Raw genomic sequence first — 24,123 nt, forward strand, 5'->3', positions numbered from 1 at the left:
CAGGCTTTACACCAAGGAATATTTAGTTCATGAACTGGAAAGCCACCAGAAAGAACAAACACATATTCACACTCTTACATTTCACATTGTTTAGCAGTATAAAAAAATCGTTTAGATCATTAGTGCGGTATCATTTCTGTATAATGTGGTTCCATGCCATGGTGGTATTGACTTGCGCTCTGGTCTAAATTGTCTTTATATCTTCTTGAAAGAGAAGAGAAACCTGCAAACTGCTCTTGCTAGTATCACTTTTTATTATAGCTTTTATTAGCATTATAAAAACAGTGATACTAGCAAGAGCAGTGTACGGGTTTCTCTTTTCTTTAAGGTTCTCATTGTTACCATCCACCTGATAGCTCAGATGTGAAAGGGCCTTTCTGAACTTGATATCTTGTTACCATCCACCTGATAGCTCAGATGAACGAGAGCCTTTCTGAACTTGATATCTTGTTACCATCCACCTGATAGCTCAGATGTACGAGAGCCTTTCTGAACTTGATATCTTGTTACCATCCACCTGATAGCTCAGATGTACGAGAGCCTTTCTGAACTTGATATCTTGTTACCATCCACCTGATAGCTCAGATGAACGAGAGCCTTTCTGAACTTGATATCTTGTTACCATCCACCTGATAGCTCAGATGTACGAGAGCCTTTCTGAACTTGATATCTTGTTACCATCCACCTGATAGCTCAGATGTACGAGAGCCTTTCTGAACTTGATATCTTGTTACCATCCACCTGATAGCTCAGATGTACGAGAGCCTTTCTGAACTTGATATCTTGTTACCATCCACCTGATAGCTCAGATGTACGAGAGCCTTTCTGAACTTGATATCTTGTTACCATTCACCTGATAGCTCAGATGTACGAGGGCCTTTCTGAACTTGATATCTTGTTACCATCCACCTGATAGCTCAGATGTACGAGAGCCTTTCTGAACTTGATATCTTGTTACCAGGAACCTGGACTGTCTGAATCTGCTGCTCAACACAGGGGCAGACTTCAACAGAAAGGACAGCTTCGGAAGGTCTGTCTGTGGCATCAAATAACTTTCATATGTGATCTTTATGATAATGGGGAATATAGTATAGGGGCATATAGGAATTATTATGGGAAATATTGGGCGGCAGGTAGCCTAGCGGTTAAGCGCGTTGGGTCAGTAACCGAAAGGTTGCTGGTTCAAATCCCCTAGCTGACTAGGTGAAAAATGTGTCTATGTGCACTGCAGCAAGGCACTTAACCCTAATTGCTCCTGTAAGTCGCACTGGATAAGAGTGTCTGCTAAATGACGTAAATGTAAAATGTAAATGTTATACAGCTCCAATAAGCTGTTTCTGTTGTTGATGTTGAATGGTTTCTGTGCGTTCTTCTAGGAGTCCTCTGCATTATGCGGCAGCCAATTATAACTACCAGTGTCTGTTTGCCTTGGTGGGGTCTGGGGCCAGTGTGAACGATCTGGATAAAAGGGGTTGCACCCCGCTCCACTACGCTGCTGCCTCCGACACAGACGGAAAGTACGTCTCACACCTCTCTTACTGTTGTGTGTGTTGTGGTGCCATGACCTTTCACATTTCACTGTAGTCTGGAGAGTATGTTGTGGTGCCATGACCTTTCACATTTCACTGTAGTCTGGAGAGTATGTTGTGGTGCCATGACCTTTCACATTTCATTGTAGTCTGGAGAGTATGTTGTGGTGCCATGACCTTTCACATTTCACTGTAGTCTGGAGAGTATGTTGTGGTGCCATGACCTTTCACATTTCACTGTAGTCTGGAGAGTATGTTGTGGTGCCATGACCTTTCACATTTCACTGTAGTCTGGAGAGTATGTTGTGGTGCCATGACCTTTCACATTTCACTGTAGTCTGGAGAGTATGTTGTGGTGCCATGACCTTTCACATTTCACTGTAGTCTGGAGAGTATGTTGTGGTGCCATGACCTTTCACATTTCACTGTAGTCTGGAGAGTATGTTGTGGTACCATGACCTTTCACATTTCACTGTAGTCTGGAGAGTATGTTGTGGTGCCATGACCTTTCACATTTCATTGTAGTCTGGAGAGTATGTTGTGGTGCCATGACCTTTCACATTTCACTGTAGTCTGGAGAGTATGTTGTGGTGCCATGACCTTTCACATTTCACTGTAGTCTAGAGTATGTTGTTGGTCGTGTTTGAATACATACTAGTGTTAAATCTGCAGTGTGAAAGCTTGGCCACGTCTCCTTTGGGAAAGTGTCTCTGCTTGCTTATCTGTCTGTCTTGATGTTGGTATAATGATTAGTGAACTCTTGACCTCTGACCTCTAGGTGTCTGGAATATTTGCTGCGAAACGACGCTAACCCAGGGATCAGGGACAATCAGGGCTACAACGCAGTCCATTACGCGTCTGCGTACGGACACCGCCTCTGTCTGGAGCTGGTGAGTCAGAACCACAGGGGACTAGACGCCCTGCATTCACAGACCATTTTGTCTGCGTCCCAAATGAATGTAGGGCCCATAGGGCTCTGGTCAAAAGTAATGCACTATATAGGGAATAGGGTGCCATTTGGGACAGACGTTGATATTCAGTAGGTTTTAAGGTGTGGTTGCATGTTTGTCGTGGCCGCATCGTCACTCTTGATGTTCTTTTTCCAGATTGCAAGTGAAACACCTTTAGATGTGGTAAGTACCAGTTGGTTACTTTTCCTCACACTAGCTTGTTTAAGATACGAATGCAACACCCCAGTATGTCTGCAGGGGCTGGTCACTGAGATTTACAACATGAAACATGCTACTAGACTAACCTTCAAAGTAAATATGTTACAAGTCTAAACTGGCCCGTCCTTGTCTTTCCCCAGCTAATGGAAACCTCAGGGACAGACATCCTGAACGACTCTGATGTCAGAGCTCCCATCAGCCCCCTACACTTAGCTGTGAGTAAAGCCTACCTGCTCCTGTAGGGGTCTCGCCACATGACAAATGGCACCCTATTCCCTATTTAGTGCACTACTTTTGACCAGAGCCTTATGGGCCCAGATCAAAAGTACTGCACTACATGGGAAATAGGGTGCTATCTGGGATGCAGGCATGGTGTTGTTTTTCCACGAAAAGTTGATTGTCCAGACACTCACACACCATGTTCCTATCTGTTCCTGATTAGTGTAAAATACATGCATATTTTGACACGGTGATGATGAGGATGATTTCCTTATTTTGCCATTTGAGTTAATCAACCTCCAACAGAGGAGAAGTAGAGTGTTTCTAAATCTCACGCTTGGCAGGGACCTTCGATGTTGATGCTGGGCGGGAGAAAAAATGGGCACCCGATTTGAGAGACACTGGTCTACTTTAGGGGTCTAGGACTGTTTCTGTTCAGGCATACCACTGGTCTACTATAGGACATTGATTATATTAAGAGTGTATATCTGTTCAGGCGCACCACTGGTCTACTATAGGACATTGATTATATTAGGAGTGTATTTCTGTTCAGGCGTACCACTGGTCTACTATAGGACATTGATTATATTAAGAGTGTATATCTGTTCTGGCATACCACTGGTCTACTATAGGACATTGATTATATTAGGAGTGTATATCTGTTCAGGCATACCACTGGTCTACTATAGGACATTGATTATATTAGGAGTGTATATCTGTTCTGGCATACCACTGGTCTACTATAGGACATTGATTATATTAGGAGTGTATATCTGTTCAGGCATACCACTGGTCTACTATAGGACATTGATTATATTAGGAGTGTATATCTGTTCAGGCATACCACTGGACTTTGCTTCAGACTGTGTGTTTGTTTCCATTCAGGCGTACCACGGCCACCACCATGCTATGGAGGTCCTGGTTCAGTCTCTGCTGGATCTAGACGTGAGGAACAGCCAGGGGCGCACCCCTCTGGACCTGGCTGCCTTTAAAGGCCATGTGGAGTGTGTTGACGTCCTCATCAACCAGGGAGCCTCCATCCTGGTTAAAGACTTCACCCTGAAGAGGACCCCCATCCACGCTGCAGGTACGCATAGGATATCACGTAAGACCTAGAGATTCTGTAATTCAAAAGTTTTCCTTACCAAGATGGACATTTGTTTGGTCATGTTGCTAGGACGCCAATGTCCACTCTAGGGATATTATATAGCATAGTGTGAAAATGCCCACTACACACTGATCTAAGGTCATTTTTTGTCATTATTGCTGAGGATCTGGGGAGGGTAAGCTGATCCTAGATCAGTGCACAGGGGGACTTCTATCCAGAGCCAGGTACACAGCTAGCAGGTGACAGGCTTCGAGGGCCTCAGCCCCAAAATGTTTTATTATCTGCTGTGTTAACATCATGAGGATGTCATCTACCAATACCACTGTTCTAGAAATCTGTCTGTTCATGTGAAGGTAATAGTCGTCCAGCAATCAGCTCATATCCTCTCTGTTTAGCCTCCTCTAGCTACCAACGGTCAATCATCTCACATTCTTATATCCTCTCTGTTTATCCTCCTCTAGCTACCAACGGTCATTCGGAGTGTTTGCGTTTGCTGATTGGAAATGCTGACCTCCAGAGTCCAGTGGACGTTCAAGACGGGAATGGACAGTAAGTCAATTGGGTTTTGGATACAATTCCTGAAATAAAGAGATTTTGACACTAGTTCTACGTCCCAAATGGCACCCTATGCCCTACTTGGTGCACTACTTTAAACCAGAACCCTATGGGCTCGGGTCAAAAGTAGTGTACCATATAGGGAATAGGTTGCCATTTGGGACTCAGCCTGGTTATTACCAGTTTGTAATATGACCTTGTTGTCTTGTGTATCAGAACCCCTCTGATGCTGTCAGTGCTGAGCGGACACACAGACTGTGTGTACTCACTGCTCAACAAGGGAGCCAGCGTAGAAGCCAAAGACAAGTGGGGCAGAACAGCGCTACACAGAGGGGTGAGGAGGAGAGCTGGCTGTATACGCTCACACACAGAAAGAGACGGGGAGGCTCAAATATACATATTATCTTCAGAAAAGTAGTTGTCCATGGGTAGTGGTGTATTCATCCCTGTAGGGGGACCTGCCTCCAGACATCATTTGTAATAATTGATGATTCATTATTATATCATTGATTATTAGTTATTCAAATCCATTCTTGTCTCCCTGCCCTTCCTCCCAGGCGTTGACGGGTCATGAGGAGTGTGTGGAGGCCCTGCTGCAGCACAGCGCCAGCTTCCTGGTTCGGGACTGTAAGGGGCGGACCCCTGTCCACCTGGCGGTGGCATCCGGACACATCGGGGTGCTGGGGGGACTCCTACACGCCGCCCAGTCAGTGGAGACCCTCCCCGTCATCACAGACAACCAGGGCTACACGCCACTACACTGGGCCTGCTACAACGGTACGTACTGGACTAACGGAACACTAGATATTTTCTGATTTTCTCTCTTCAGCACCGTAAACATGTCCCTGAATTAGGCAGGCCATACAACTAGGGGTGTAACGATTCGATTTGTATCACGATTCGTGGTTGTCGATACGATTCAAGGACGATATTGGTTCATTTAGAACGATACGATCCGAAACGATTCAGTGACTTGAAATCGATTCAGTAACCTTTTAGCCAAAAATTCAACCAGTGTGACTGAAATAAATACCTGGATACTGGACAGTGCAGGTGAAGTTTCCTAGATTCCTGTTTCTTGTAAGGACCGCAATGGTGGCTTGATAATTTCTCGCTCGTCGGCTTCTCCTCTGTCGTCCGCCATGCTATGTTTTGTTGTCTTTGCGCCTTTGCGCTGCTGCTGGCGTGGGGCGATGACGTCACGGATAGGCAGACTGAATCGAGTAATGTTTAAAGCCTTTATCATTAAAAGTGCTAAGAAAAAACATCCATATAAAGTCTGACGTGCTTAAATCCAATGGGTTATTTCCTAGTATCGATACAATCGATTTATTACATTTTAAAACGATGTTATATGTTGTCCAAAAGGCCAACTCACCGAGCACAGATCGATGTAGTTGGATCATAGGAATATAAATCGATACATCGATGTAGTAGATGGATCGTTACACCCCTACATACAACGGTACGTACTGACTAACTGGACTGTAGCTCTGTTCTCTCCTCCATGAAGTGTACACTCATTCACTCCCTCTTGTGGCTTGAAAAGCATTCGATTGGTGTGGACGGAGCCATGTGGGGGAATGAACAAGACTACAACAGAATTAGGGGTTATGACTCTCAGTGGAGGACCTTACACTGAAACAGGACTTTGTCATAGCATATGTCACCGAGGGCAACTCGTTCAGCCCCCTCCACTGTGCTGTGATCAATGACAACGAGGGGGCTGCAGAGATGCTGATTGACACTCTGGGGCCGGCCATTGTCAACGCCACTGACACCAAGAACCGGTAACTACAGCACATGACAAAGTCCTTTTCTTCTGGAGAATAATGTTGTCTTGGGAATAAAATGACCTCTGGGGTTGGATGAGGGATTGTAGATTACTTTTAATACATCTATTAGTGATTTTATATTTCTATGGTATAAACAGGGTTAATTGAACAAACTTGTTTATAACAGTCCTACATGATATCGGTGAAATAAGTTTCCTCTCTCTCCAGGACCCCCCTGCATGCGGCGGCTTTCACGGACCACGTGGAGTGTCTTCAGCTGCTGCTAGGCCACAACGCCCAGGTCAACTCCCCCGATGCCTCCGGGAAGACCTCCCTCATGATGGCTGCTGAGAACGGACAAACCAACGCTGTCGGTACGCAGCCCCCTCTCCTCCGCTTTGCCTCGCCCAGCCGGCTTAAGTTCAACATGTCTGTTTTACATTTTAGTAAGTCGCTTCATTTCCTAATTGAGTTTCTTTATGTTTCTCTGTCTGTGTCAGAGCTGTTGGTGAGCAGTGCCAAAGCAGAGCTCACCCTGCAGGATGCAGTCAAGAACACTGCTCTTCATCTGGCCTGCAGTAAGGTGAGCATCCCCACATGAAGATGACGTTCATCTGAACAGTTGGCTCTCTCTGGTTGACATTTTGGTCTGACATGTTTGACTCTGGTTTTTAAAGGGGCATGAAACCAGTGCTTTGTTGATATTGGAGAAGATTACAGACAGGAACCTCATCAACTCGACTAACGCAGCCTTACAGACGTACGTATGGTTCAGCTGTATTAATTGGGCCAGAAGAATTAGAAGAAGTGCACTATATAGGGAATAGTCTGGCATTTGGGAGGTATCCTCATTTGCTGCTGGCTAATCTGACGGTACTTTCTCCTCAGGCCGTTACACGTTGCAGCCAGAAATGGTCTGACGGTGGTGGTTCAGGAGCTACTAGTGAAGGGTGCTAGCGTGCTAGCAGTCGATGACAATGGTAAGATCCATAACGCTAACACCGTTTTCTTCTGTACTTCTCTTCTCAATGTGTCCACAAATGTTTCTCTCTAGTCCACTGCTTGGTTATTGTCTTAACTTTGTATCTCCTAGCCTGCTGTTATTTCATGTTTTTCACCAAAAGTGTTATAGTAAACGGTGATGCTCCTGAAGTGACCCTCTGCTGTTCTGTTTGAACCCCTCAGGTTACACGCCTGCCTTGGCCTGCGCCCCCAACAAAGACGTGGCGGACTGCCTGGCGCTGATCCTGGCCACCATGATGCCCGTGTCCCCCTGCAACCCGGCGCCCAGCCTGTCCTTCAGTGCCATTAACCACTACACCACCAGCCCCTCCAAGAGTGTGACCTTCGACAGCCTGCCCGTGCTGCGCAGCGAGCACAGCTCCTACTGCAGCTTCAACAACATCGGCCACCGCGACCACGATGGAGGCTTCTACAAGGATGAGGAACTCAACGACTCAGACTCAGAGACATACTGAGGGGGGTGGTGGTCGCTGCCCAGGAGGGGAGCCAAGGGCAGGCGGATGGACAGTGAAGTGGGGCAGAGGCCACAAACAAATCCACACATACACACCGTGTCTTAAATCACCACAGCCAGCTTTGGGAGGGCACGAGCCGAGACAGTCCGCACAGGAGCCTTAAGAGTCCTGCAGATGGAGAGAGAGAAATGGAGGGAGGGAGGGAGAGGGGGAGGCACAACAGGCTGGCTGGCCACACTCATCCTCTCGTACCACCAGGTGTCCTTCCAGCAGATACTGGACTTCAGAGGAACTGCTGCTGCTATACCCCACCTTTACCTTTACCCACAAAGGTCCTAAACGGTAGAAACTGTCCAGCCAACAGACAGACGGACACCTTATGACGGCAATAACCTGTAGTCCAAGGGGATAGTAGCACTTCACTGAGTGAAAAACAGACATGGACCAAAAGATGCGGAAGAAGCCTTTTCAAAACCTGTTTTGACAGTAGAAATGGGATTGAGCGTTTTGGCCTGAGAAAAAACATAAGGAGTGATGTTTCATTTAAGTTTTATGAGAGTGATGGTCATGTTTATCCGCACACTAAGACAGTCAGAACGCACCTAGCCTCTTGTCTGTAATCCATGTGGGAGGAGGGGAAATCATTTATTTTTTATGAACAAACATTTTAATAATATCATTCATGTCTTAAGCTCCTGACCCTCTGTGGGAACCAAAGAATCGTAGTATTTGCTCTCATGAGTAATTTCAAAGAATTTCCATCCCCAATGGCACCCTATTCCCTTTATAGTACACTACTTTTGACCAGGGCCATAGGGTTCTGGTCAAAAGTAGTGTACTCTATAAAGAATAGGGTGCCATTTAGATTTTGCATTTGTATGTGAGCGACAGGACTTTTTACATTTGCGTTATTAAACCTACCTGTCCTTTGCCCTCTAGAAAATATTTTAGAAAGTAAATTATTAATTCATGTATTCTTTCTTGTGATATTTATGTCATCATTTTGTGCCTTCTTTAGTTACTGAGGGGAGGTTAGGAGAGTAGGGGCAGCTGTATGAGCGAAAACAATGATGCACACTAAGTAATACAACGTTTGTGAAAAGCACTGATACTATTCCGAGGCATACGAGGGGGAAAACATGCCTCCCTTGGAGAGGAGAAACACTGTAAACCAATGGTAGGACAGCAGCATTTAGATTTTCTTCTGTTGAAAAAAATATATATATATTATTTGTCTTGGTCTTATAATCAATGTATTTTGACAGGTTTTGCTTGCTTAACTTCTTCAAAAAAATGAAACCACTCAAACCTTTTATGTGATTGCTTGTTCAAACCCCCGTTTTTGTCTCTTTTTTAAAATAATTTTAACTGGAAATATGTACAATACATATGCTATGTTCGTCAAATCAGGATCAGGAGGTTCACAGGTTTTTTCGTGTCCTTTTTTTCTTTAAAAGGATGAAACTAGCATGTACATATGAAATAGTGACTGAATCGAAACTCCCATGAATTCTTTCAGTATCTGAAGATTGCTGTATATTTTATGAGTAATAAAATAAAGAAATGAGTTATGTTATTTAATAATGAACTATGGGTTATCTGTTTTATGTGACAACCGCAATATCAATTTCTAGGTGACAGTGGTGCTAATCCCAAAAGAAAGGCTACATACAACAAGGAACAAGAAGTCAATTGGCAAAGTGATGAATATTGCATGTACCTTGGCCTAACGGTGTGGGTTATGTATTTTATTTTTCATGGCGTCCTCAACATTACAGTTTTAAGGGCAACAATAGCCTAAATTTGTTTACAACTCGCAGGATTTCCATACATGAGCTTTCAACAACACAGAGTGTTGCATCAGCACGAGATCGAAAGTGCGTCAAATCTGTACAGGTCATTGTTACGTCATCACTGATAAACGTTGAAACTGATGAAAAACCGCTGGAGCAGTTCAGTCTAAACCTCCCTAGTGCTGGAGGATTGCGTTTGTTTTCGCTCTGGATGCGCGTTCATTTTGGCAAGGAAATGTGCTGATTTTGCAAGGAGATGGAGAATAAAGAGTTCAAGGTAGGCATGTTATTTATTTTTAAATCTTCAATTATATTAATTACTGTGGATTAAATATTGTTTAACAAATGAAATAATGTGCTATTCATGCTGTAATATCAAACTAGAAAGTCTATGGCCGGGGAGTCATGAGAGTTGGCTAAAGGTACAGTAGGGTCAAATGGGGGTCAAATGTTATGACAGCACCTTCATAATTTCGTCCAAAATGGCACCCTATTCCCTATGTAGGCTAGTGTACTACTTTTGACCAGGAGCCATAGAAGGGTTGGCTGACGTCACGAAAACGATGCCCGCGCATCGATGGCCCGAAGTCGTGTATCTTGTTATGATTCTGAACCTCAGCTAACAACAAGCTGCCATGTGGGGAATCGTAGCTCTGTGGCATGTTTCAGCTTGTTGTATGGTGTTATTGATACCATGTCTTGTTTTGAGGTGTTTTGACTGATATCATGTCTATGCAATGACTCAAATTCGCTACCTAGCTAACCAACAACAACTGTAACAATGTATTTGAGACGAGTTCATTGTTCAAATGTATTTATGTTTGCATTAAACATTTAGAGACTAAATATAGTTTACATGTTGTCAACAGTCTAAGTCAAACCCTGTCTATTTTGCCCCATAGTTGCATGCCAGTTTTGTTGCTTAACAACCAACCCCTCTATAGAGTCCCACAGTGGAGGTGTGATAATACCCAAAAAACCTAGCGGTCAAACAGGGACATGGTTCCAATCGTTTTTCCACCATTCATTTTTCCCATAGCCGATTTTAGAAACACATAAAATAAGGGCTGTATTTCGTGTAGGCTTACCCTGGCGTGACGTTTTTGTAACCATGTAAATCTCTCTCGGACAAGTTGACTTTTATCAGTATATTTACATTTTACATTTATATCATTTAGCAGACGCTCTTATCCAGAGCGACTTACAATGGTGCATTCAACAATTGGTGTATTCAACTTATGATAGCCAGTGGGACAACCACTTATTTTTCTTCTTTTTTTTTATGGGGGGGGAGGGGGGGGGTAGAAGGATTACTTCATACTATTCCAGGTATTCCTTAAAGAGGTAGGGTTTCAAGTGTCTCCGGAAGGTGGTCAGTGACTCCGCTGTCCTGGCGTCGTGGGGGAGCTTGTTCCACCATTGGGGTGCCAGAGCCTGAAGGTAAGGAGGTGCCGTTCCTCTCACAGCTCCGTAGGCAAGCACCATGGTCTTGTAGTAGATGCGAGCCTCAACTGAGCGGGGTGACATGAGAGAACTTGGGAAGGTCGAACACCAGACGGGCTGCGGCGTTCTGGATAAGTTGTAGGGGTTTAATGGCACAGGCAGGGAGCCCAGCCAACAGCGAGTTGCAGTAATCCAGACGGGAGATGACATGTGCCTGGATTAGGAACTGTGCCGCTTTCTGTGTAAGGTAGAGTCGTACTCTGCAAATGTTGTAGAGCATGAACCTGCAGGATCGGGTCACCATTTTGATGTTAGCAGAGAATGACAGGGTGTTGTCCAGGGTCACGCCAAGGCTCTTTGCACTCTGGGAGGAGGACACAATGGAGTTGTCAACCGTGATGGCGAGATCATGGAACGGGCAGTCCTTCCCAGGGATGAAGAGCAGCTCCGTCTTGCAGAGGTTCAGCTTGAGGTGGTGATCCGACATCCACACTGATATGTCTGCCAGACATGCAGAGATGCGATTCGCCACCTGGTTATCAGAAGGGGGAAAGGAGAAAATTAATTGTGTGTCGTCTGCGTAGCAATGATAGGAGAGACCATGTGAGGATATGACAGAGCCAAGTGACTTGGTGTATAGAGAGAATAGGAGAGGGCCTAGAACTGAGCCCTGGGGGACACCAGTGGTGAGAGCACATGGTGCGGAGACAGATTCTCGCCACGCTACCTGGTAGGAGCGACCTGTCAGGTAGGACGCAATCCAAGAGTGAGCAGCGCCGGAGATGCCCAACTCGGAGAGGGTGGAGAGGAGGATCTGATGGTTCACAATATCAAAGGCAGCGGATAGGTCTAGAAGGATAAGAGCAGAGGAGAGAGAGTTAGCTTTAGCAGTGCGGAGAGCCTCCATGACACAGAGAAGAGCAGTCTCAGTTGAATGACCAGTCTTGAAACCTGACTGGTTTGGATCAAGAAGGTCATTCTGAGAGTGATAGCAGGAGAGTTGGCTAGAGACGGCACGCTCAAGAGATTTGGAGAGAAAAGAAAGAAGGGATACTTACTTGTCTGTAGTTGTTGACATCGGAGGGATCGAGTGTAGGTTTTTTGAGGAGGGGTGCAACTCTCGCTCTCTTGAAGACGGAAGGGACATGGCCAGCGGTCAAGGATGAGTTGATGTGGGAGGTGAGGTGAGGTGAGGTAAGGGAGAAGGTCTCCGGAAATGGTCTGGAGAAGAGAGGACGGGATAGGGTCAAGCAGGCAGGTTGTTGGGCGGCCGGCCGTCACAAGTCGCAAGATTTCATCTGGAGAGAGAGGGGAGAAAAAAGTCAAAGCATAGGGTAGGGCAGTGTGAGCAGGACCAGCGGTGTCATTTCACTTAATAAATGAGGATCGGATGTCGTCAACCTTCTTTTCAAAATGGTTGACGAAGTCATCCACAGAGAGGGAGGAGGGTGGGGGAGGAGGATTCAGCAGGGAGGAGAAGGTGGCAAAGAGCTTCCTAGGGTTAGAGGCATAGGCTTGAAATTTAGAGTGGTAGAAAGTGGCTTTAGCAGCGGAAACAGAGGAAGAGAATGTAGAGAGGAGGGAGTGAAAAGATGACAGGTCCGCAGGGAGTCTAGTTTTCCTCCATTTCCGCTCGGCTGCCCGGAGCCCTCTTCTGTGAGCTCGCAATGAGTCGTCAAGCCACGGAGCAGGAGGGGAGGACCGAGCCGGCCGGGAGGATAGGGGACATAGAGAGTCAAAAGATGCAGAAAGGGAGGAGAGGAGGGTTGAGGAGGCAGAATCAGGAGATCGGAGGGAGAATGATTTAGCAGAGGGAAGAGATGATAGGATGGAAGAGGAGAGAGTAGCGGGAGAGAGAGAGCGAAGGTTGTGATGGCACATTACCATCTGAGTAGGGGCAGAGTGAGTAGTGTTGGAGGAGAGCGAGAGAGAAAAGGATACAAAGTAGTGGTCGGAGACTTGGAGGGGAGTTGCAGTGAGATTAGTAGAAGAACAGCATCTAGTAAAGATGAGGTCAAGCGTATTGCCTGCCTTGTGAGTAGGGGGGGACGGTGAGAGGGTGAGGTCAAAAGAGGAAAGGAGTGGAAAGAAGGAGGCAGAGAGAAATGAGTCAAAGGCAGAGACGTAGGGAGGTTAAAGTCACCCAGAACTGTGAGGGGTGAGCAATCCTCAGGAAAGGAACTTATCAAGGCGTCAAGCTCATTGATGAACTCTCCAAGGGAACCTGGAGGGCGATAAATGACAAGGATGTTAAGCTTGAATGGGCTAGTGATGTGACAGCATGGAATTCAAATGAGGAGATAGACAGATGGGTCAGGGGAAAAAGAGAGAATGTCCACTTTGGAGAGATGAGGATTCCTGTGCCACCGCCGCGCCGACCAGATGCTCTCGGGGTATGCGAGAACACATGGTTAGACGAGGAAAGAGCAGTAGGAGTAGCAGTGTTTTCTGTGGTAATCCATGTTTCCGTCAGCGCCAAGAAGTCGAGGGACTGGAGGGTAGCATAGGCTGAGATTAACTCTGCCTTGTTGGCTGCAGAACGGCAGTTCCAGAGGCTGCCAGACCACTAGGTTTTATGGGTATTATGACTCATACTGTGGGACTCTATAGGGCTCCAGCCAAAAGAAGTGCACTATATTGGAACTAGGGTGCTATTTCGGACACAAGCATAGATATGATGCATTATTATGTGACCATAGAAATAGAATCACTAGAAAGGATAGAGCCTCTGACCTTGGCAATTTGACTGGTAAACTGAACTGCACACCTGATATGATGTTCTGGTGATTCTATTTCTCTGAATATGATGCATTATGATGTGACAATGAGAGTTGGGTTAATGGTGCTCTCAAGGCAACTGGGAACTCGAAAAAAATAACTAGGTCAAATCATGACGTCCGTGATCTTCAGGTCGGAAAGTCGGAGCTCTAGAAAGATGCCAGAGTTTCCGACTTGGAATTCCTTTTTACATTTTGTGGTGGTAATTTTATCCCCTTTTTCTCCCCAATTTTTCGTGATATCCAATTGGTAGTTACGATCTTGTTACGATCTTGTCTCATCGCTGCAACTCCCCAGCGGGCTCGGGAGAGGTGAAGGTTGAGTCAGGCGTCCTCCAAAACATGACCCGCCAAGCCGCGCTGCTTCCGACTTGGAATTCCGAGTTGGATGACTGTTCAAAACGATTTTTCCCAGTCGGAGCTTGTTTTTTTTTCCTATTTCCCAGTTGTCTTGAACGCACTGAAGTCGGAAGTCAGAGATTTCCCAGTTGTTTTGAACACGGCAAAAGGCGACACAGTAGGTGACATCTAAACATGACTTTGTGCTGTCTTTCAGAGGTCAGAGGTCAATGGAAATGACCTCACCCTCATAGACCTGGATGACCCCATCAATGAAGCTGATGTTATGAAGGAAGTCAGGTAAGTGATTTACACTAATGACACATTTGTGACTGGTTACAGGATCACATAGGCCTACAGATACAGATTCAGTAGTAGGTCAAAGGTCACCGCCTATGGAGAGGTAGGCCCAGAGCCATGTATTTAGAGAGTTGGGACATTGAGATATAAACTCAGCAAAAAAAGAAACGTCCTCTCACTGTCAACTGCGTTTATTTTCAGCAAACTTAACGTGTAAATAACGCATCTCCCGAGTGGCGCAGTGTTCTAAGGCACTGCATCGCAGTGCTAGCTGTGCCACTAGAGATCCTGGTTCGAATCCAGGCTCTGTCGTAGCCGGCCGCGACCGGGAGACCCATGGGGCGGCGCACAATTGGCACAGCGTCGTCCAGGGTAGGGGAGGGAATGGCCGGCAGGGATGTAGCTCAGTTGGTAGAGCATGGCGTTTGCAACGCCAGGGTTGTGGGTTCGATACCCACGGGGGGGCAGTATGAAAAAAAAAAAATATATATATATAAAAAAAGAATAAAAATAAAATAAACAAATAAAAGAATGTATGCACTCACTAACTGTAAGTCGCTCTGGATAAGAGCGTCTGCTAAATGACTAAAATGTAAAAATGTAATGTAAATATTTGTATGAACATAACAAGATTCAACAACTGAGACATAAACTGAGATGTTACCCCCTCGTCCACCAAGGCACCTGCAAGTTCCCAGACATTTCTGGGGGGAATGGCTAAATCCTAGCCCTCACCCTCCGATCCAACAGATCCAGGCTCTTCATGGCAGAACACTGACATTCCTGTCTTGCAGGAAATCACGCACAGAACGAGCAGTATGGCTGGTGGCATTGTCATGCTGGAGGGTCATGTCAGGATGAGCCTGCAGGAAGGGTACCACATGAGGGAGGAGGATGTCTTCCCTGTAACGCACAGCGTTGAAATTTCCAGCAATGACAACAAGCGTAGTCCGATGATGCTGTGACACACCGCCCAAGACCATGACGGACCTTCCACCTCCAAATCGATCCCGCTCCAGAGTACAGGCCTTGGTGTATCGCTCATTCCTTCGACGATAAACACGAATCCGACCATCACCCCTGGTGAGACAAAACCGCGACTCGTCAGTGAAGAGCACTTTTTTGCCAGTCCTGTCTGGTCGAGCGACGGTGTGTTTGTGCCCATAGGCGACGGTGTTGCCGGTGATGTCTGGTGAGGACTTGCCTTACAACAGGCCTACAAGCCCTCAGTCCAGCCTCTCTCAGCCTATTACGGACAGTCTGAGCACTGATGGAGGGATTGTGCGTTCCTGGTGTAACTCGGGCAGTTGTTGTTTCCATCCTGTACCTGTCCCGCAGGATGTTCCGATCCTGTGCCGATGTTGTTACACGTGGTCTGCCACTGCGAGGATGATCAGCTGTCCGTCCTGTCTCCCTGTAGCTCTGTCTTAGGCGTCTCACAGTACGGACATTGCAATTTATTGCCCTGGCCACATCTGCAGTCCTCATGCCTCCTTGCAGCATGCCTAAGGCACGTTCACGCAGATGAGCAGGGACCCTGGGCATTTTTCTTTTGGTGTTTTTCAGAGTCAGTAGAAAGGCCTCTTTAGGGTCCTAAGTTTTCATAACTACCGTCTGTAAGCTGTTAGTGTCTTAATGACCGTTGCACAGGTGCATGTTCATTAAGTGTTTATGGTTCATTGAACAACATTTTACATTTTAGTCATTTAGCAGACACTCTTATCCAGAGCGACTTACAGTTAGTGAGTGCATACATTTTCATACTGGCCCCCCGTGGGAAACAAACCCACAACCCTGGCGTTGCAAGCGCCATGCTCTACCAACTGAGCTACAGGGGACTAGCATGGGAAACAGTGTTTAAACCCTTTACAATGAAGATCTGTGAAGATATTTGGATTTTTACGAATTATCTTTGAAAGATCCTGAAAAAGGGACGTTTTCTTTTTTTGCTGAGTTTATGTATACATTACATGACACAGTAGATATCCATATGACAGCTGGCTCCCCATGGGCAATGTTGACATTTTAAACAATGCTATGTAACTGAACATCTATAATTAGAATTTACTTATAATGAAAGGATAAATGAAAGGCTCCAAGGCGCTAACATGGAGTCCTTTTAAAAGTTGGCAGAATTCTCTAAATATTTGGCTCTGGATAGGCCGAGTCATCTCAAGAGTATTGGAGCCATAGAATTTGAGTGATTCTATTCTAATTCTAGAATGATTCATTCTAATTCTGTGATTCTAATTCTATAATTACACATCCTCACACTCACATTATAGCAGTGACCTAAGAGATATTCCTTTTCTCTATCTAGATCCCATAAAGATCACAGAGAGGCTGAGAGACTGACCAAGTTGGACGAGGCTGTTCTAGACACAGATACCCCAACTCAGTCACAGGAGGTTGAAGAAGAGAGTGAGTTGGACGAGGCTGTTGCCATCCCATCTCAGTCGCAGGAGGTTGAAGGAGAGAGTGAGTTGGACGAGGCTGTTGCCATCCCATCTGAGTCGCAGGAGGTTGAAGGAGAGAGTGAGATGGACGAGGCTGTTGCCATCCCATCTCAGTCGCAGGAGGTTGAAGGAGAGAGTGAGTTGGACGAGGCTGTTGCCATCCCATCTCAGTCGCAGGAGGTTGAAGGAGAGAGTGAGTTGGACGAGGCTGTTGCCATCCCATCTCAGTCGCAGGAGGTTGAGGGAGAGAGTGAGTTGGACGAGGCTGTTGCCATCCCATCTCGGTCGCAGGAGGTTGAAGGAGAGAGTGAGTTGGACGAGGCTGTTGCCATCCCATCTCGGTCGCAGGAGGTTGAAGGAGAGAGTGATTTGGACGAGGCTGTTGCCATCCCATCTCAGTCGCAGGAGGTTGAAGGAGAGAGTGAGTTGGACGAGGCTGTTGCCATCCCATCTCAGTCGCAGGAGGTTGAAGGAGAGAGTGAGTTGGACGAGGCTGTTGCCATCCCATCTCAGTCGCAGGAGGTTGAAGGAGAGAGTGAGTTGGACGAGGCTGTTGCCATCCCATCTCAGTCGCAGGAGGTTGAAGGAGAGAGTGATTTGGACGAGGCTGTTGCCATCCCATCTCAGTCACAGGAGGTTGAAGGAGAGAGTGAGTTGGACGAGGCTGTTGCCATCCCATCTCAGTCACAGGAGGTATGATGTATTTTTCTATTACATGGATGACATTTCATTGAGATATTTTGTGTTTTAATGACGCAAAATTGAATTCCAGCCTAACTCTGCTTTCTGTTGTCGCCATCAGGCTGCAGTGGTGACCTTCACTACCGTGACCCACAAGGATGAAACTTCCCAGACCAGTCTCACCCTCAGCAGGGGAAAGAGAAGCTACCCAGACCTACACACCTTTGTGCAGGACATGAAGGACGAGTAAGTTGCTCTTTGGCTTCCCCATGCATCCCCTAGATATGTTCCCTATCTCAATTGCATACTCCTCGTGTCCTCTCTTCTCAAAACCCATTGGATGAGAAAGCCAGAGGTCCCGCCCTTCTGACCTTCTCATCCAATGGGTTTTGAGAAGGAGGTGAGGAGATTGAGAGTCTCCCATAGTCTCGGGCCAATACAAAGGACTCAACGGACCAAATAACCAATCAGGGATGTCTGGGTGTGGCCTAGTTCCATAGAGGTCCATCCTTAACGTAGTCTAAGATAATAGAGGTAATGTCCATCCATAACGTAATCAAAGATAATAGAGGTAATGTCCATCCATAACGTAATCTAAAATAATAGAGGTAATGTCCATCCATAACGTAATCTAAAATAATAGAGGTAATGTCCATCCATAACGTAGTCTAAGATAATAGAGGTAATGTCCATCCATAACGTAATCTAAGATAATAGAGGTAATGTCCATCCATAACGTAATCTAAAATAATAGAGGTAATGTCCATCCATAACGTAATCTAAAATAATAGAGGTAATGTCCATCCATAACGTAATCTAAAATAATAGAGGTCATGTCCATCCATAACGTAGTCTAAGATAATAGAGGTAATGTCATGTAGTTCATTGTGTACTTGCATTTATTTACTTTTCAGCCATTGGAATCTGCTGAGTGAGAATATGCGTGCCGGGGTGAGTTATAGTCACCTCTAAAGTAGTTAATGTTGGTAAAATGGACCAAACATTCATTTGTGGAAATCCTGCAGGACCTTTAATCCTGAACCACTGCTTTAATTGACTAGCTTGAGTAAATGGTTCTACGTTTTATATCAGTGCAGCCCCTTTAACAAACTAACTCTGGATGGTCTTTTAACATTGCAGATGAGCAGACATGAGTTTAGTGCCAAGTGCATGGATATTGTAGCATGGGTGATGGAGTCTACATCCACTGTGGTTGTTCCCGCCCTTGACCTCACCATGCAGATAGAGCTCTCTGATTCGCCAAGCTCTTCTGGATCAGGAAGTAATGAGGCAGGAGAGGTGACCTCTCTTGGCCGCAGCGTCAGATTCAGCTGTAGTGGAGGACCCAGCAGGTGCACCAGCGCCAGAACCGCCTGCAGCACACGCACTCCCACGCCTTTCCCCTCCTCTCACAGGTACCTAGCCCTATCCCCTCCTCTCACAGGTACCTACCCCTCTCCCCTCCTCTCACAGGTACCTAGCCCTATCCATGCCTCTCACAGGTACCTACCCCTCTCCCCTCCTCTCACAGGTACCTAGCCCTATCCATGCCTCTCACAGGTACCTACCCCTATCCCCTCCTCTCACAGGTACCTAGCCCTATCCATGCCTCTCACAGGTACCTAGCCCTATCCCCTCCTCTCACAGGTACCTAGCCCTATCCTCTCCTCTCACAGGTACCTAGCCCTATCCCCTCCTCTCACAGATACCTAGCTCTATCCCCTCCTCTTTTTGCAGGTCTTTCCTGTTATAGGTACAAATATCCATTCCAGATCCACTTAGTGAGAAATACTACTTAGATACTACACAACCACTCTAAAAAGTTTACTCTAAATGTTAATGTTTGGACTGAGTGTGGTTTGAGATGGTTCACAATGCTTCCTTTGAATAACAATAACAAGGTTGAGTTTGTGTCCCAAATTCTTGGATCATATTTTTTTATTTTGTTACCATGTATTATTAATTTCTATTGTGCATTCTGCAGGTGTTTGACCTCTTTGCTGAGTGAGGACAATGAGCGATATGTCTCCTCACCTGAGGGTGGCGATAGAGAGATGAGACACAGACCACACTCAGCACCACTGAGATCTGTGTTTGGCATCTCTGAGGACTCTGTCTTCGACATGGTCCAGAGCGGCCAGTCGCAGGGCGACATCGTACCGCCGCCCAAACGGAGTAGACAGGAGAAATACAGACCTAGCAAAATGTCAACGGACGGCAAGTTTATGATGGGTATTGTCGAGTTGGTTATAAACCTTCTCAACTCCAGATGGGCTGAGCTAATGCGAAGTGTCAGTCAGGGAACTCTAGTTCTGCTGACTGGAAGTATCTCAGCAAGTCAACAGTTTGCCCAAGAGATGCTAAGCATGGCGACTTCTAAGATGTATTCCCATGCCATAGAGCATATTGCGCTCGGCCACAAGTCTCCCCTTGAGTTAGAGAGGGAGCTTGAGGCCATCTTGGGTCCTCTGGCTGGACAGGTCATAGTCATCATCATAGATAGCATCATCAAGGCTAAAACCAACGGAGGAAATGAGGGGAGAGCGACCAGCCCCTTGACCTATTTTCTAACTGCCATTTCGGCAGAAATACAAAGCCTAGTGGTTCACAGATCGGCTAGCAGACCATCCACCAGACTGTCCAACAACGACCCACTGCTGAACATTTCCAAGTCGAAGGTCTTAAGATCAGTTCTGCTCAAAATGGCAGAGCTCTTTGGCCAAGGTCCAAGTGAAACCTGTCTAGTTCCACTAGTCCAGAGTCAGTCCAACAACTCCATTTGCGACTGGACTGTGAATGCAGGCACCATTCATCCAAGTACATTTCTGTCCGACAACAGAATGATAGAAGTGTCATCCGATGTTGTGGATCTTGTACTTGAGGTTTTTTGGATAACAGGATTTTTGGATAACAGGAACCCGTCAAGGCCACAGAGTGCCTGCTCCCACAACTCAGCTAGTGGAGCAATAGATATGAGAGCTCTTGCTGGGGACTTGGTCAGACAGGTGTCTGTCAAACTCAGCCCGTTTGTCTCTGAGAGTCAATTCTCCACCATGTCCATGACAGATCTGTCATCATCTTTTTCTGACTCCACCTTGAAGCAGTTGTGTTCTCGCTCTGTTGTTGCTCTGGTAACTGCCTGTCAAGCAATCAAAACAGAGCTCGAGAACCAGAGACCTACCAACCTGGCAGCCAGAGACCTACTATCGTCTCTGGTAGAGACCATTGAGGACATGGATATCTCTGACATCCTCCGGGGCCCGTCGGCCATTTTGGAGGTGGCTGCTGTGATAAAGCACCCAGAGATGTCCACCTCGACAATATACAGATCTCTGCTTCTCGACTCATCTCTCGCCTCCTCTAAGATGGTCACTGAGAGCATTATCTTCAACAACCCATGCCCATCAGAGGAGAATGTGAGTATTCAGAAGGAGCTCCCTGCTGATAAAGTTGACATCCTCCATGGTCAACCAGTGGAGGAGTATATTGTCAAAGCTGAGCAATGCATCACTCAGGTCATTCAGGATGCAGCTGTGACATATACTGCTGCGCTGGATAAAACCGACACTTGTGGGAAACTGTCGGAAATCCTATCTGTCCATGTTTCCTCAGAGAATATTGAGGAGGCATCCTCTGATCTCTTTGGTGGAATTATTTCCGACCTGCTTGAGGTATATGAGGTCAATAAGGCCTCCAAGCGTACGAAATCAGGTCGCAAAATGTTCTGGGTGGAAGTGAGTTCAGGTTCCCAGAAGATTTATACCAAAACCCTGGACAAACTAAGGAAGCTGTTCACCTCCCACCATCTCACTGAGGGAAAAAATACTCCTGTGCAAATCGAGCTTTCTGCAACTGGACTACTTGTAACTGAGGCCACTGTGCAGGAATCTCCTGTAACTGAGGCCACTTTGGCAGTGTCTCCTGTACAGAAGACAGACAGTAAGACCCCTTCTAAGTCCTCAGCCTCAGCCTACCAGCTCACCCTCGACACCTGCACTAAAGGGGTAATCAAACAGGTGATCTCGGTGCTGAGGGTGGACACTTCAAAGGAAAACTGCTCCGCTTCCGTTGGGGAGAGCACGTCAAATTCATCCTTCGACTTCAACCAGAAGTTGGACTCGATAATTTCGAAATTGGAGGACCTCACCATTTCGAGTGATGTGACGTCAGCCGAGATTGCCACACTCACGCGATCTCTTAGTGCAGCCAGCAGAACCTCTAACATTTCTATCCAGAGCTTTCACAGTGCTGAGTTCCGAGCTAAGGCCAAACACATTGTGAATGAGACCATTCTCAGAGCTGCTAGCAAAGCCAGCCATTCTTTGCTACAGAGCATGCCTAGCACCACCTTCTCACACCATGCGGTTTCTACAGCCGAAGATATAGTAAATATTATCATGCAAGACCTTGAAAGTGTATCCCAGTACACTGTGGACGACGCAGACTCCTTCCCACTAGGAGAGAAAAAGCTGGAGTTCCAGCTCAAACCCAGAGTTGTCTTTGACAACTTATTGGATGCTGCTCAAACCATGTACCACAGAGTAAAGGATAGACTGAACATCTTTTTCTCTTTTCCACCAGTGTCAGTCACCACAGCCAAATATGTGCTGGACTCCACCCCTGTGGAGACACTCAGACGTTCTAAGTCCGCTGACACTGCTCTTGTTGAGGACAGGAGCCGCCCTCCGTCTGTGAGAAGTGAGAAGCCTTTGTCAAAAGTCTGTTTGGCTAAAAGGTCTAAAACCCTTCTGTCTTCGAGTGGCTCTTCAACAGACCACCATGTAATTGACACATGCAGTGAGGATGTCACTCTGCCCACCAGGAGTATGTCAGTTGTGAGCAACAACAGTTTGAAGAGAGCCTCTCCTCTCCACGGCAGTGGATTGAGTGAAAGTTGCAAACCTCTTGTGGCTCTAAAAGACGTAACAGTGGCAGTCAGCCAAGAAGGCTTTAGCAAAACTGCAAAGAAGACGCTCAGCTTGATCCTAAATGTGATCAAGTGTAGATTGGCCAACTCTGAGAGTTCATCTGTTGGGCAGATTGCAAGTGAGGAGTGTCTGATAGCCACTAACATGTTAGACTCTGTACTGGAGAGCCTTGACCAGTTGCCTGACATGAGCGCTGCCGATGAGATCACAAGGACAGAATCCCATACCTCTATCGCAATGGACGAGACAGGTTCACGGTCAATGCTTGTGAGCCAACAAGAAATAAACATATCTGACACCAATATCATAGTGAAAACTATAATGGACACATTGAAGACGGACGACCCAGAGATGACTTCAGCAGAAGAACATCTGGATAGGCTCCTGTCAGTTGAAGCCCTTCAAGGTGCATCTGGCAACCTGATCGCAAAGGTCCATGGTCTCATTCAGGAGATAACCATAAACCGTCAGCTTCAATCCATGGTTGGCCACAGAAGCCTCTCTCAACCAGCGCTGCCTAAACCAGCCCTGAGGAAGCTGTCAAAGGACGATGCCTCAGAGCTCATTTACAACTTTGCCCAGACTTCTGTTAGGAGACTCCTGGGGCAGTGTATGGGAAGGCCTTTGCCACCATCAGCTGAAATGGTTTTGGATCAGGTCATCAAGTTGATGACAGACGTGGTGATGGACAGCCTGACTTATGTGTCCAAGTCTACAATGGAGGATGGTAAGTGAAAGTACCTCTTTTCATCTGCATAGGACTTAATTGTAACATGATGCTCAATACATTGCGTTTTATGATGTAAAATTCACTGGTTGTGTCCAAAATGGCACCTTCTTCCATATTTAGTGCACTACTTTTGACCAGACCCTATGGGTCCTGGTCAAAAGTAGTGCACTATAAAGTGAAGAGAATGCCATTTGGGATGCAGTGACTGACTTCAATGGCTGCGTCCTCTTCTCCCAGTTATTGTACACAGGTCGGTCACACTAGCGTGCTCTTCTCACTCAGACACCAGCAATGCCACAAGTGACATCACTCATGGTGTTGTAGCTGACCTTAATGCTACTGAGGAATTCCCTGCCAGGAGCCTTAGCCCGGCTGATGTAAAGGCTGACGGCATGGCCCGCCTTCCCTCTGCCAGAGGGGAAGAGACTAAGAAGAACAGGAAGTGGCGTTTCCTACCGAAAATGCATAAGTTTCCAAAGATCATGATTAAGGTAGGGTGCTCTGTGTTTTGAGATTACATCTGTAAGGCAGGGCTGAATTTTACCCTACAGATTCACTACACCCCTATTGTCTCTCAGCATTAGAACAAAACTGTTGTCATTGTCTTTAGGAGGTTGAGTGAGGACGCTGTAATGCAATCCTAATACACATGGGAGAGAGTCAATGGCTATGTCCCAAATGGCACCCTATTCCCTATATAGTGCACTACTTTTTACCAGCGCTCTATGGGCCCTTTTCAAAAGTAGTGCCTTACGTAGCGAATAGGGTGCATTTTGGGATGCACACTCTGTATTTTACACAGGCTCAGTTGTCCTGATGTGTTTTGTCAACAGCTGTTCAAGA

At 46.3% G+C, this 24,123-nt stretch overlaps 1 protein-coding gene and 1 long non-coding RNA gene across 2 annotated transcripts in view; both read left to right on the forward strand.

The window, feature by feature from the left end:
* The window catches only part of LOC311123517 (serine/threonine-protein phosphatase 6 regulatory ankyrin repeat subunit A-like), a gene marked incomplete at its 5' end in the record, with an annotated part of 48,239 nt that extends 40,326 nt beyond the window's left edge, over positions 1-7,913 (forward strand). Inside the window, 13 exons of the mRNA XM_084197768.1 lie at positions 2,308-2,419; positions 2,636-2,662; positions 2,839-2,913; positions 3,803-4,004; positions 4,487-4,574; positions 4,797-4,914; positions 5,138-5,357; positions 6,205-6,370; positions 6,584-6,729; positions 6,856-6,938; positions 7,033-7,115; positions 7,244-7,335; positions 7,541-7,913. Of these exons, the coding sequence (XP_084053894.1) occupies positions 2,308-2,419; positions 2,636-2,662; positions 2,839-2,913; positions 3,803-4,004; positions 4,487-4,574; positions 4,797-4,914; positions 5,138-5,357; positions 6,205-6,370; positions 6,584-6,729; positions 6,856-6,938; positions 7,033-7,115; positions 7,244-7,335; positions 7,541-7,833 (1,705 nt within the window). The 3' untranslated portion in view covers positions 7,834-7,913. The remainder of the gene's footprint in view (positions 1-2,307; positions 2,420-2,635; positions 2,663-2,838; positions 2,914-3,802; positions 4,005-4,486; positions 4,575-4,796; positions 4,915-5,137; positions 5,358-6,204; positions 6,371-6,583; positions 6,730-6,855; positions 6,939-7,032; positions 7,116-7,243; positions 7,336-7,540) is intronic.
* Positions 7,914-9,821: 1,908 nt separating this feature from the next.
* LOC311123518 lies at positions 9,822-16,838 on the forward strand. Its single transcript, XR_014612606.1, has 3 exons — positions 9,822-9,903; positions 14,403-14,485; positions 16,806-16,838. It is a non-coding gene; the product is annotated as an uncharacterized lncRNA (long non-coding RNA).
* Positions 16,839-24,123: the final 7,285 nt, after the last annotated feature.

Source organism: Coregonus lavaretus (genome assembly GCF_964263955.1).
Source record: "Coregonus lavaretus genome assembly, contig: HAP1_SCAFFOLD_392, whole genome shotgun sequence".
Lineage (NCBI taxonomy): Eukaryota > Metazoa > Chordata > Actinopteri > Salmoniformes > Salmonidae > Coregonus > Coregonus lavaretus.